This window comes from Aythya fuligula, chromosome 15 (assembly GCF_009819795.1).
Source record: "Aythya fuligula isolate bAytFul2 chromosome 15, bAytFul2.pri, whole genome shotgun sequence".
NCBI lineage: Eukaryota > Metazoa > Chordata > Aves > Anseriformes > Anatidae > Aythya > Aythya fuligula.
The window spans coordinates 6,569,966-6,584,622 of record NC_045573.1 but is presented as its reverse complement, the minus strand read 5'-3'; the positions used below and the strand labels follow the sequence as shown (position 1 = coordinate 6,584,622).

The window sequence follows — 14,657 nt, the reverse complement described above, 5'->3', positions numbered from 1 at the left end:
CGCAGAGATACGGCTGAAATCCAGCTGGCTGGACACAAAACCTTGTTTCTTCCCACACAGCAGGGGAAGGGAGTCATTCCTTGCTAGGGGTAGGTCATGTACCCCCAGACCCCAGCACAAAAGCCCCCCTGCCCACACTTGCTCAGAGTAAGCAAAGGGATGGTTCTGGGAAGCCGCACCAGTCCTGGTAGCCCTCAGTCCTGTTCCCTGAGCCTGTCTGTCCTAGCTCTGCCTGCTCCTTATCTTGTACCTGCTGCCCAATTTCCAGGCTTTCCTGACTTGTGGCCCAGCTCCTGACTTCACTCATGCCTCACCCTTTGGCTTCATGCACCCACAATCTGTGGCTTCTTGGCCATTGGCCACCTTGGCCCTCCCAGCCCAGCAGATATTTAGACGCCCAGCAGATATTTATACACCCAGCTCCATCAGGTCCCCTACCAGCCCTGTGTGACCACCAACAGGAAAGCAAGCTTCAGACTTATTTACTTGGTGCTCCCAAGTAGTGGGTTACAGAGGCAAGAGCCCCTTTACTCAGGCCCAAGTTGAATTATCTCCAGAACAAGAGCAGGTCTTGCTCACTACCTATTCATGGGAAAGATCAGTAAAAAAAAGAAGGAAGTTGGTGTCCTCATTGCATTGAGGGATGTGCTAAGGATGGAACCCACACAGGAGAGGAGAAATTTAGATGTACCTTGGCTTCATTCCCTTGTCTCACCAGCCAGCACAGCTTAAAGGCACAGAGGGAATGTAGTATTGTGCTGATGCTGATCATTAACAGCCTCCAGGAAGAAGGATGAAAGGCTCAGGAAATACAGCAGTGGGAATTACACATTGCCCCTTCCTTTAGGGAAAAGCCACAAGTTCACTCTCTGTGTTTGCCTTAGATGCCCATACATCTTTACATATTGATACGGTCATCTGTGAAGCAAGACATTTGAAGATATCGAAGTCAAGAAACAAAGAATTATCTGATGTTATTTTCCTTTAAAGATTGTTGTATTGCATTAAGCAAGAGGACGAAAGAAAAATCTGATTCAGGTAACAGCATCTGCTCATCCCTGCTGGGAAAGGCTGAAGCCTGAAAGACACTGTGCAACTTAAGGAAAAATACCCAGGCTGTCATGGGGAACAGAACTCCACACAAGAGGCAGCCCAAGTTAACCAACTTGTAGAATATTGACCAGTACTTTGAGGAAGCCAGGAAGGCCAGAAACAGAGGTGAAGGACATCTCCTATAGCAATTAGCTGTATGCCTACAGAGCCGTAAGTCCACTGAAGATCCTGAAAGGAGAGATCTCCAGCCAGTGACACCTTTTTTTCAAACACCTTTACTTGACTTCACCCAAAGCTACGTATGATCTTGCAGAAGAGAGACTTAATCCTCCTGAAGGCCACTCCTAAAGAAGCACAAAGAGTTAAGAAACTCCTTTATATGCACCTCTAGGGAACTCTGGTCCACAAAAGTCCAGTTGTAAAGGGAATACAAACAGCTTCCCCTCACCAGATAGGTCTGTAAGGCTTGAAAGGCCCAAGGAACAGAGTCCATGGAACAGCCTTAGCAGGAGTCAGTTCTCAAGTAGGCAAAGTTTAGATGAAACCATACTTGGTTTGGTAACAATGTTCACTAAAGATCATTCTGATGAGAACAAAGTTTCAAGGAATCAGTTGCTTGTTTACTATATTGCTCTTTCATTTCACCTTTTGAAAGCCTCATAACTAATTACATTCAATTTTCTGTATTACACTTCAAAGCTAATCCCACTTTCATTATATAAACCTTACATGCAGAATTATGATGTCTGATGCAATTTGTTGCTGCAAAATACCAGAGGTATTCAAAAAACAAGTATTTTTCAAGTTCATATCTGTTAAGGCCCACCTCCTATCTAATATCATGGCCTTCAGATTTAGTAGGCCAGACGCAAAGTTAAAAAAAAAAAAAAATAATAGTCCTGTAGCTACAGCACATAGTCTGCAAACCCTATAGTGGCATGCTAAAGCAGGTAATGTATTGTATTCTCTAACCTTACAGAGATCCATGAAGAGCTGCAAGGAACTCACCCAGAACCTCTCAGAAAAGCTGTAGTAAAGGGACTACAAGTAAACTACACAGAAGCACACGGCCTGCACTCACCCCCTCCCAGAGGGCCTCCTTTGCCTGCTCTCCTCCACCACCCCCATTCCCCAGAACCCAAGCTTTAGCTCCCACCTGCCTTCTTTTGTTTCCTTGGGCTTTACTGATAATTCAGCCCAGCTGACTTCCCTAAGTGACAGCACCAGAAGCTGTAACCATTGGCAGATTTTAAAAAAATAATAAATAAAAATACTCTTCCACATGTCGTTAATATCACACACCTATCACATACCATACCCCCTTCAGGTAGTGGTGGGTTTCCTGATATATATTCTTTCCTGAGTGTACTTTGCTAAGAATGCAGAAAAAGATGAGAAGTGTTGCTTCTGGCTCCACACCCAAGTGTCTTGTCATGAAATATGCTTGTACTTAAAGGTCCCAGGGTGACAAAATGGCTTCCATGGGAATCAAAGGCCTACATCTGAACCTTGGAACCAAAATGTTCCCCCCAAGATAGCAATAGCTCTTGTTCCCCCATGAAGGCACAGAGAAGTCCACAGGATCGTTGCCCCATCAGATCATTGTTTCTGAGTCTATTTTTTTCCTTGGAAAAGCAGTGACTTCACTTGTGTGGAAGCTAGCCATGTGGTAACCCCACGGATGTGTTCCAGTGGACTGCAGGGCACAAGGCTTTGTAGAAGCTCTCAGTGGGGGGACAGTGCTGGATGGAGTCTGGGGGAAAAATACTTTTTTGGGGAAAGCAATATTTTAATGTTGGTTAAACACGGGCAAAATGGGCCAGCATTTGAGATGAGTCTGTGTGAAGGGTGGCAGTGGGTGGGCAGAAGCCCATACCTCTCTTTCCTACTGTGTCCCCACTTCACGACCATTTGAACCCTGCTAAGCACCACAAATCCAGGGTGGCCCCCTCCCAAAGGCAAAATCAGCAGCCCTGAGCACCCCTACCTGGTCACCTGAACAGCACTGCAGTGACTTGTCCCTTCCTCCAACAGCCATTAACACCTCCCATCAGCCCCAGGGCCACCAGCACCACTAGCCACCTGGCCACGGAGCTGCAGGGGCAGCTAACAGCTGCAGGAAGGCAGATTACCCCACAGCACACCCTGGGATTATCACAACACGCAGGATCTGGGATTAAAAAATAGACTGCTCCTCCGGAGGAAGCGGAGCACAGCTTTCCCTTCTGACCTTGCTACGGCGAGGGGCTGGGTGCGAGGGGGAGCGGGCACCCACCCGCTCTGCAGCCCAGACAATGACAGAGCAGAATTGCTGCTCCCAGCAGCAGACCGTGCTAATACTTTGCAACACTATTAGTGCAGCTTCCCCACTCCGCCACTGCTTGATTATTATATTCTTTTTTTTTTTTTTTTCTAATTATTTTGCAAACCTTTGTGGAACAGACGCCCTCTCCTTGCCCCAGTTGGAGCTGCAGTAGAATGAAAAGGGGGGTGGGAAGGAGGGAGGAGAGGAGGAGAAAAAAAAAAAACGCTTTTGGTTGAGGTTTTCCTGTTACTATCACTGTAGCGTTTATTTAGCCAATCTCCTAACTATGACGTGAGGAAGGCAGGAATCATGGCTCGCTCATAATATTTAACACACCCACTGAAAGCTGGAGCTGCAGAGCTACTAGTCCAACCAGTCTCCAGAATTCAGTGTAGCTGAAAGAGGTTTTCACTCTGCACCTGCCAAAGATCTCTCCCCCCTCTTCCCTTCTCTCTCCCCCCCCGCTTTCTCTCTTCCTTTCTCTCTCACTAAAAGGCAGATCTGTAAGACCCAGCAGAGATCAAAGACGGGACCTCTTTGCTAAAAAGAACCTCTACTGATTTATTAGTTTCTTTTCTCTAATCCTTCCCCCCCTTTTTTTTCTGTGCCATATTTAACCTTTATGTTGCAGTTGTGCCATCAGACAGTTTTGCGGCCAAAAAAACCGACCCAAGCCAAAGCAAAAGCCCAGCTCGGATACAGCAGCCACCCAGACTTGATCTCAGTTGAACATATTAATCTCTCCCAAGCACTGGACGCAATGGATGAAGAAACTGGAACCGCTCTAAGAAAATGATTTTCCAGCCAATGTTCTTAAACAGTCTCACAGAAGAGAGGGAGCGACAGCGAGCGGGAGAGCGCTTCTGCTGCATCACTGGTCAAATTCAAAGGAAGGGAGTCAGCGTTTCCTGCACAGCCAAATATTATGGATGATTTTTTTTCTTCTGTCGCCTTTCTGTACAGGTTTTCTTAATATTATTCTTCCCCCCTCCCTCCCCATTTTTTTTTATTATTATTATTGTTATTATTTAATCCGAGCTAGCGTCAGATGCTGGTTTCTCTTCAAGAACCAGTTTTCCCTATTTGTTGTGATCCCTGTAATAAAAAGAGAGAGAAATCGTGAACAGATGGCTTTATAAATTGCAACGCCGCCGGCTTTGTTTTCCTATTGATTTTAAAGGCTCGGACCGGTGCACTTTTTTTTTTTTTTTTATTATTATTATTATCTTTTTTTTTTTGTCCTGTTTTTTTTTTTTTTTTTTCCTCCCCCCCTCCTAAGTTCTTGATGCTCCTGAGACATGAGGACCTATTGTTTTTAGCCTGTGCGTTCCGCGGCGCCTATGGAGGTAACTTTACGGACTTGATCGCTCGCCGCCCGACCCGAAGGGAGAAAACCGAAGCGGCCCCGGGGGGGTTGCAGCGAGCCCCACGCCCGCCCGGCCTTTTTCCGCGAGAGACCCCGGCAGCCTCCCCTCCCTCCCCCTTCCCCGGCTAATTCCAGAGCCTCATCCCCGGCCATGAAAATGCTCCTGGTCCGCAAATTCCGCCTGCTGATCCTCATGGTGTTCCTCGTCGCCTGCACCATGCACATCATGATCGACCTGCTGCCGCGCCTGGAGCGCCGGGGGGCCGAGGGCCGCCCCGCTTGCTCCTGCCCGCCGCCCGCCGCCGCCGCCGCCCCGCCGCCCCGCGCCGCCCCGCGTTGGCCCAGCAAGCACACGCTGCGGATCCTGCAGGACTTCAGCGCCGAGCCGGCCTCCAACCTCTCCTCCCAGTCGCGGGAGGCGGCGGAGAAAGCGGCGGACGGCGGGGGGCCGGCGGCGGCGGCGAGGCCGAGGCGCCTCATAGCTCCCGGGGCGCCGCGCCCGCCGCCCCCCGGCTCCTCCACCGCCGCCGCCGCCGCCCCGTTGGCCGCCCTCTTCCAGCACCCGCTCTACCGCGCCGCCCTGCCCCCGCTGGCCGACGGCGACCTCCTCTTCAATGTCAACAGCGACATCAGGTTCAACCCGCGGGCGGCCGAGCAGCCCGAGTGGTGAGTAACGGGGCGGGGGGCCCGACCCCGGGTGCCCCCCCAGCGAGAGGGGAGGCTTGGGGTCGGTGTGGGAATGGGGCGCTGGGTCCCCGCTTTGGGGTTTGTAGGGTTGGTCTTCGGCCCGCAGTGCTCGGGGGTTGGGGTGATGGGTGGTTCGGAAGAGGAGGAGGGTGAGGGGGGGCAGCCGGGTGTCGCCGGTGGGAGAGGGGAAAGAGAATCGTCCATGGGGTTGGCCGGTTGTTTTCCTCCGAAAAATGCAACAAAATGCGGGATATAACACATGAGAACAAGAAGGCTGGAGTGCTGGGACCACAGGGTCCCCGTGCCCCTATATGCTGTCTCTGGCTGTAGCCTGAGGCAGATGCTGCTGGAAAAACAGCGTAAAAATGGGGTCAGGCTCTAAGTGATCCTCCTGCTCCAGCACCTTCCCAGTCTCTGCTCAGAGGAGCGGGGACTGAGCAATGAGGCCAGGCAGCAGCATATTAACTTTTCTCAAAAGCAAGGTCTGGTATCACAAAGGCATCCACCCTAGCAGGTATTTCTGCCTTCAGGATCTGATCTGTGCCACATTTTTCATCCTCAATTAATTCCCAGTGTCCCGGCACCTCTGCTGCTCTCCGGCCTTCAAAGCACTGACTTGCCTCTGTGAATCATTTGCCCTGTTGGCTTGTAAGGAACGCTGCAAAATTTCAATGACTGAAAAATCAAAAGGCTTGTCTAATACAACAGCACCCTCTTCCAAACACACCGACATTGTAATGTTTAAACAGCTGCATTGTACCATACAAAAGCTCTGTAAAGCCGCAGAGCAGCCAGCATGATCTAAATCCTCAGAAAGGGAGGATAAATATTTCTGATTTCTGTCCCGTATGCATGTGAATGGTCCAGGCCCCTTCTGCTTTATAATCCAAAGTGACTGTGAAGTGAAATACCTGAAGAAGTTCTGGTTACTCTGAGAAAAAAAAAAAAAAGTCACAAAATTATGAACATCTGGAGATGACTAAAACCACAGAGGACCTCTGGATGGGAGATATGTGACTGTGTCAAATAGGTGAAGAGCAAAAATATCCCTGACCTCCACAGTGCAGCTGCCTTTTGTGCCTTTTTTTCCTTGGCTGCAGCGAAAGTTCACAGAACTAACATGAAATGTAGGAGTTAAAAGTCAGCCTAACCATCCTTTTCTGTAATAATATCTTACTCCTAAGGAAGGGGCATAACCACCCAGAGTTTTTCTTTAGTGACTGGTTCAGAGTGATCTGTTTTCTTCTCATTCTCTGTGTTTAAAAAAGAAGAAGGAGAGAGAGAGTGGGAACATTTGGTACAACAGGTCAAGTTCCTGCTGCACTGTCAGCTTCCAGACCCAGCTTCCTGTTAAATAAAAGTTCAGGGTGATGCTTTCCTTTGGGTCAAACTTGTAAAAGATGTTTGTACATAATGCAATGTAAATACAATATAAACCTTGCAGCCCCATGTTTCGGCTGTATAAGGACCTCTGCTAGCGCTCAGTGATGTCACTCCGAATTTTCCTCCTGACTTTTGGACATTAAATCAGGCGTGAGGAGCAGAGGTGAAGATCCGGCCACCCTGGCCCTGGGTGGGAGTGGGCTCCTGGCATGCAGCGGGCAGAGGGACAGGCTGGGATCTTCTCCTACCTCGTAGAGCTCTGCGCTTCCAAGCTGTCACCTCCTGAAGCTTTATTTCTTGATACCAGTTGCAAACTAACATTATTTCTTACTCCTCATTTATGTTTTTTCCTTTTTTGTTGTTTGTTTTTGGTGGTAGGCAAAATGAAGATAATGAAGAATTTTTGCCAACTGGAGAAACCTCCATAGACTCCTACCCAAACTGGTTAAAATTCCACATTGGCATTAATCGGTACGAGTTGTATTCCAGACATAATCCTGCAATTGAGGCTTTACTACAAGACCTGGTCTCCCAAAAGATAACCAGTGTTGGTATGTTTGGACATATATTGTTTTTTTGATTATTTGCTTGTTGTTCAGGATCTCATTGCTGCTTGAATATTAATGAATATTTTGTATGGCTTTTCTCTGGTGTGCCTACAACATTGCTTCCTGACTTCTGCGTTCATTTTCCTTGTTAAACATAAAGAGATATTGCCAGCTCTGTATTACCTGAATAATTGAAAAGTCTGCCAGCGAGGCAAACCTCATTCATTTCAGACATCTTTTAGTTATCAGGCTGAGAGTGCCCTATTTAAAAAAAAAAAAAGGGATAATGAAAAAAAGGATGGCCAAAAGGAGACAGCATCCTAGCAGCACTAGATCTGCATTATTAGCTGATCATTATTTAAAAGGCTGCGTCTGGAGGAAGGAGGGAGGCAGCTGACCTGCAGCCCTGCAGCGATGGCTGCGGGAGCATCCGGCGCCGCGGGGCTCTGCGGCTCAGCGGAGCTGCAGCCTCCCTGGGCATGGCTCAGCTCTGTTCTGCTTGTAAATCCACAGCAGGGATATGCCTGTGTCAACCTTTGGCTCCGGTTAAACAAGGTGACAGAGTTTGTTTTTTTCTCCAGGGCTGTTTAATGACAGTGTGTGTCTCTTCGAATTTAGCTGCGTAGCTGCGCAGGGAGCCAAAAAAAAAACAACCCACAGCCCTGAACGAAAGCCCTGGGATACTAAACAAACACACACCCCGTGGTTTTGTAGAGGTAGAGAGCTGCAGCATAGCCAGCAGTTTTCACTGGTCGCAGAGAAAATGGAGTTACTTGTGCTGACCACAAAGTTGCTAAGTCTGTTTCAGAGGGATGAAATAGCAGGAGCTCTGTAAAACTGCTGATTGTACATTGCCACCACGGGATGAGGTCACCAGGTCTTTAACCCTGCAAGGCAAAATTTCCCCTGGCTTCAGCAGGAAATGGTCCCTGCAAGAATAGCACCGAGCAGGGCGAAGGTTTACATTTTCCATCATGTGAATCTCAGCAACTCCTGGGCAGGAAAAAGGGAGCTCCTTGGTCGTCAAGAGTGGGCTGATCTGGATGGAGTAGGTGGGAAAGGTGGAATGTCATGGGAGAGCTTTGCCCTGTGAATCGAGCTGCTGCTTGGCTGTGCTCAGCTCTGAGCTCTGCCAGGCTTCGCATAAAGCAGTTTGTGGTGCCCAGCTGCCATCCCCCATCTTGGATGGAAGGGGCCAGTGGACACCTGGGCTCATGAAAGAGGACAAACACAGGCTCATTTATTAACATGTGCTGGGTTCTCTGTTCCTACAGCTCTGGATTGGAATGATTAATTAGGGAGCACAGGTGTGACAATCGAGCCATGTATTTTCCCATCCCTGGCTCAGACGTGCCGCTGCAGGTAGCAGCACACTGCCCGAGCTCCTGCAGTCTGTGCAACGAGGGCATGGGACAGACCTGGCCTGTCTGATTTTCCCCTTGACGCATGTAATGTTTCCTGGAGTGTTAGTGACCCGTGTGAATGGGGACTGAGCCAGCTTTTCCCGGCAGGCTTGTTAGCATTGCACTTAGAGCATGGCCATTGAGAGAAAGGAGGAAGAGACGCAGGCTGTGCCCTTCCCTGCCTACTGCAGAGTGCAGCAGAGCCCTGGGGCACCAGTGACCAGCCTGTCCCCAGGTCCTTGTGGAGGTGATGCTCAACCAAACCATCTTTTGGCTCAGCTATTGAGGTGTACACAACATGCATGGGCTGTAGCGGCGTTTCAGACTGCACGTCTGCTAGGTGTATCAATATCATTTTACCTCTTGTACACTTTGGAGCTGAGCAGTATCGGCTGCGCAGGAGGAGAGCAGCATTTGCAGCAAACTCAGCAGCACTGGGGCCATGAGGTCTGTCCCTTCTGCAGAGCTCTGAGCAGTTAAGGTTGAAGTAGGGACGTACAAGCTGGTAGGAGAAGGGAGATGGGAATGAGAAATAATAAGTTAGTACTCGTTCTTGCTTGATCTAAGCTTCTGGGCATGTTGCTTAACCCCTCTATGCTTCAGTTAACCTGGCATCAAAATTGTTGTGATAAGAAATAGGAGTGAAATCCTGACCGCAGTGACGTCAGTGAACTTTTGTTCATTGACTTCCCTGGGGCCATGATTTCACCTAATGTGTCATATAGATGTGTCGTGAGGTTTTCATTAATTATGATTTTGATAGAGCTTTGAGATCAACAGGGGGAAAGTGCCACAGGCCTGCAGAGGAAAACTGATGATTGTTAACAATGATTTCCTACGGGATTGTCTCTTTGCTAGTATTTCAACAATTTAGGGCCTCTTATGCCTCTAGCACAAAAACACAGAGCTATGGTTTCTAGCAGTGATTCAGTATTATTTCCATAAGCTAAAATATGAAGTACCTTAGCTATAGGTATCAGTCACTGTGGGAACTGTCAGGGAATGATTCCTGGACAGAAAACCCAGTCTAAAATTAAGTAGATGGAGGTGGAAGGGGACTTTTGCTTATGTAAAGATGTCAGGATCTGAATTTAGCTGGTAGCATCCACAGCCTGACTCTGTGGGATTTCAGGGGCTTTCAGTCAGGTTGCAAAACAAGAAAGAGCATCTTGTTAATACACTTTTTTGTTTGTTTGTTTTAAAATACACAGTGCAGCATCTTTTCCTTCATGTTGCAAATTCTTTGTGTGTTTAAAAATATATGTTTTTAAATAACATCTGCCATTTTTCAGCTTTACTGCAGAGCCACAGCAGGGATTTGAAAGCATGCAAGCTGATTAATAAAGAGTAATATATTTGACCAAAGAACATTTATAGAACTTTTACAGTCTTTTGCATATTCCTGCATATTTTCCAGTTTGTCTGGTTGTTATTTTTTTCTTTCCTGCAGGGTTGTTTTTTATTGTTTTGCCTTCTGTGCTTTTTTTTTTTTTTTTTTTTTTTTTTTTTTTTTTTTTTTTTTTTTTTTTTTTTTTTTTTAGGTTAGCTGCAAATATTCTAGGTTAGAAGTACAAAATAAATAGGAATCTTCATAACACTAAATCTTCAGGCTTCTTTTTGCAAGCAGGACAATTAAATATACAGGCTTACATGTATTACATGAAACAGAATATTGCTTTGTCCAGTCTTTTCCCACTGTTCAGATTTGCTGTGGCTCTAATAGAATTAGGTGATTTGCTGTGTGGGTTTTTGATACCTTCAGTAATTAGATCCAAACTGCAGCTAAACAGCTTTCTTAGCCACGTCGTAATTTCTCTGCTCTGCTTGCATTATTTATGGGGGAGAGTGGTGACCAGACTGATCCTGCACCATCTATCAGAACAGCTCACACGACTCTGTAATGTGCAGTGTTGTTTTAAAATGAAAACGGTGACAGAAGCAATTCCCAAGAGCAGGGAGCACCAAGGTGACATTTTCTTGATGTTGAAGTTTAAATGGAACAAATCCATGGATGGGAAGGAGTATCACATTCAGCTCCCACAGTGACACCTAGAGCTGGCCTTGGAAAGGACAGGGTTACTGAGAGCTTTTAAGCTGAGGATGTGTTCTGTGCCCTGCATCAATATAAGTATTTCCTATTCATTTTGTGCAGCATAAAGGGATAGCTCTTAATTTGATTTAATTCAGTGAAAATTTCCTCCCGCCATAAATAGGAGCCTAGAGAGAATTGTTTTCCATTGAGCACTGAAACAGTTTTCAGAAGAAGCACATGCACAGGCAACTGCACATTTTGTGTGCCTTTCATAACTGTTTATTGCATGCATAAATAACCATAGTTATCTGTTTTCTTGCATATTTACAAAATGTCTGTGCATAATTGTGGCAGCACTGTCAGCAATTTACCAATGAATATGGCATGGTGCATTGTAGAGACAGTGTAGTCTTCATCTCTCTTGTATTTCTGTCCAGAAGCGCTGTGCTGTCGGACTGCAGTTGAGCAGAACAGGCTTTTGTGTTTTCTGGGCTTAGTTAGTTGGGTTTTATTTTTTGATTCTTTAAATTCTCTGGCTGGAAAGGTTTGGAAACATTACCTGACTGAGTTCATTTATGAGCCTGCAATGCCTTCAGTTTGTACAGACAGTAATTAGAAAGCAAGCACACAAGATTACTCATGCAGTGAAGAAATGCTGCAATTAAGTAAGGTGGACTCTGCTTCAAGTCAGGAAAAAAAAAAAAAAAGACAAGACACTAAATATTGAACCTAAATTCCGGTACTAAAGGAAATTATAAAAATCTCATCCAAAGGAAAGAAAAAATAGTGCTGCTGAGAACGTTTGAAAAACATAATGAATTATAGCACCATTGATTTACTGTATAAGGAAACAGTGATTCTGCCAAGAGTCAACAGATTGATTAAATGTACAGTTCCAGATGAAAGGAGGGGACTTAAAATGTACAACAAGGTCTTTGAATGGTTTTGCGGATCTCTTCCCCTCCAGAAGTCTATACTATCTTGACTGAAGGAAGAAAGGTCTTTAAAAACAAGTTAGCAGAATTGGCTGAGCAAGAACAAATTAAGAGATGATGAGAGTTTGAATTTATTTTGAAATCTGTTCTTTACCGCTTGTATGGGGCCATGTCTCTAGCCTGGGGCAGAGTATTGCTTGTTAAAGCCAATCAACATGTTTATGCTAGATTTAAGCTTGGTCTATAAATAGGAATCCAAAATGAATCTGAACTTTTGTTTCAGACATTTGTGCATCCCAGGCTTTGACTGGACCTCACTGCTCAGGCATTAGCATTGCATAAATAAATACATTTTCAAATGTTTGTTGGACTCTGACCAAAAAAAAAAAAAGTTCAAAGGTCCCATTGGGACCTTTTCTCTCCATCAGAAGAGCATACACTCTAGAGATGAGAGTACTACAGAAAAATTGAGGAGCTGGAAAACCAGATCAATTCCAATTCCAAGTCCTTCTGAGTCAAATCACTTTGGGCAGCATTGGGTCCCTACCAGAGTTTGTACCAAATGCTTTAGAAGAGGGAGCTAGAACTCAATTAGCATACAGGTATAAAAACATGCTTGAGAGATAATTGGTAGTACTTCTTTTATATTGATGGTATCCTTGGGTTGGAAGGGGAATTCAGGTCGTGTACTGATGACTTTTCGGAAGGAATGGGAGAGGACAAGATGGGGGAAGGAGCAGACATGTTATGTACTGTGCCAACACTCTCTTTAGATGTAAATGAAGAAGAGATTTTTAGAGGCTTTTTCCAAAGTCCATCAGAGAAAACAGAAAGAATCTCACCGATATCACTGATCTTTGGACAAAACCCTAGTCTCTCAGACACACAAGCAAAAGGATATCTCAGGGAGTTTTTTGCAAAGCCTTCTGAAGTTAGGAAGATTTCTAATCACATCCACAAGCTCTTGCCCTGGGTTAACAGGAAAGGTTAACATTGCATTCTTTTGCTTTCTACTTTGGGGGGAAAAGAGAGACTTTGAGTAGCCTGGAAATTAGAAATAATGGTTGCATTGGGATTTGTTTCTAATGCTTTGCCAGCATGTCCAGGAGGTGTATAAGAGAGAATTTGAGGTACCTATATTATTTTCCCAAAGCTGCTCATGACCTGTGATGTTACAGTTCATGCAGAAACCTTAAACAAAAAACATAAATTCAGAGCATGATTAAAGGTTCCCTTTGGAGTCAGAGCAGCATGTAAGACCCTCTTAAAAATATCTAAGCCTGCTGATTGTAGCCATGACAGTTTGCAATGGTGTAGTGTCTTCCAATTTTTCAGAAAATTGTGTGTTCTGCTCCAGGGTATTATAAATTCTTCAGAAGTGTTCATGTGGGCAGTAGGTGACAGCACAAGGGCGTCTCCAGATACCAAACCATGTTGTCCAGGCTCAGTGCCTGGGAGGTGATGGGGCTCCTGCTGTTGGGTCGTCATGGCCAGAGGGACATGTCTAACTGAGGTGTGAGCAGGAAGGGGAGATCCTGAAGGAAAACAGCTCAGAAAACAAGAGGGAAGCTAGTATGCAGATGTAACATGAAGGAACAAGGAGTGTACCAGACCTAGAAGTCCAAGTAAGTCATCTCCAGAGAGACCTGCTCTTCTCCAGCACTGCCACCCCCAGGAGCTGGGCACCCTGGGCAGCTGGTGGCCTTCCTCAGGCCCCGCTCCCAAATCTGTGTCATGTAGAGATGCGTGAAGGATCTTCTTCAGTTTGGCGGGCCCAGCACCAGGTGTTTCCTTCAGTGCAGGGAGTACAGCAGTAGGTGTTGGCCTTGCAGGGCCTCTTTGAATCCCCACCAGCCTGCCCAGCACATCTACAGCACAGAACAACTGGCTGAAGTGGGAATAGCTGCGTGTGAGCCCAGAGTGTGTGGAGGGAAGCCAGCACTGAGCTCTGGCATGTGGTGTTGTCCATGGTGCACGCGGCTGCCAGCATGCCCTGCCACGAGGCACGATGCAGCGCCGCTCCCACCGATGTCACCCTCTGCTTCGGGGAGGCGCGAAGTTTTCTCCTGGCAGCAGCAGGAGGACAGCATCCCAGCAAAACTCGTGTTTGGTCGAGGCTGCTATTGCAACCAATTAAGGCAATACAATAAGATGGATCTTAAAAGACCAGGGAGATGTTTTTGTCTTACTTCAGCTCAATTCTTTCTGACAGGAAACCAGGCCTTTGTGTCTCATGGAAGAATTATGCTGAATTGTTAATCTTCTTCATACATTTCCCTTCTCGGTGATGACACACTCATTGTTGAGTTCGGCTGCTAACAAAATCATTATCTGTCGAGTGGCTTCAATTTGCTGAGAAACCAGTCGGCTTAATGTATCTGAAGCTTTGTGCTTAGAAATAGGCATGCTGGAACATCCTTTTTTCTTCTTTGCATTGCTGTGGTTTCCCAAAGCCTTGGCTTCCTAGCTGTACCTCAAAATAGGCTCTATCCTTCCCTTTTCTCTGATGGGCTTATGGGATATTTGCTACATTTTAGACATACATGTCTGAAGGCGTAGAGGGAGTCAAGGTCTAAGCCCTAAGCTCCTCATAGTTAAACCAAAAAGAAGAAATTGTATAAATTTTAGATTAACAAACAAACAAACATTGTTCTCAGTTGGTGTGAGCCGTTTGCAAGCAGCTCTGTTGAGAGTGGTGGAGCTGGGGAGCATTACACCTGACACAAATCTGCCCTTTGGTACTGGGACTGACATTGCTGACCTATATGGAGCTATCCCACATGAACAGGGGTGCAAGTGCAGGTTATGCCTTAAAAAGCCAGGCAAATTCTGCACCTTTGGCAGCAGCTGGGCAGGGAAGGCCCATGGCATGGCTGTAGATCTATGCGGGCATGAAGCAAGGGCAGTTCCACCTCGATTCTGCTGTTCAAACCATCCAGGAGCAT

The 14,657-nt window shown here is 46.3% G+C and overlaps 1 protein-coding gene across 1 annotated transcript in view; it reads left to right on the top strand.

Annotated features, from left to right (window-relative positions):
- The first annotated feature begins 4,614 nt into the window (after nucleotides 1-4,614).
- FAM20C (FAM20C golgi associated secretory pathway kinase) overlaps nucleotides 4,615-14,657 on the top strand; it is a 57,638-nt gene continuing 47,595 nt past the window's right edge. Inside the window, exons 1-2 of the mRNA XM_032197520.1 lie at nucleotides 4,615-5,390; nucleotides 7,173-7,345. Of these exons, the coding sequence (XP_032053411.1) occupies nucleotides 4,876-5,390; nucleotides 7,173-7,345 (688 nt within the window). The 5' untranslated portion in view covers nucleotides 4,615-4,875. The remainder of the gene's footprint in view (nucleotides 5,391-7,172; nucleotides 7,346-14,657) is intronic.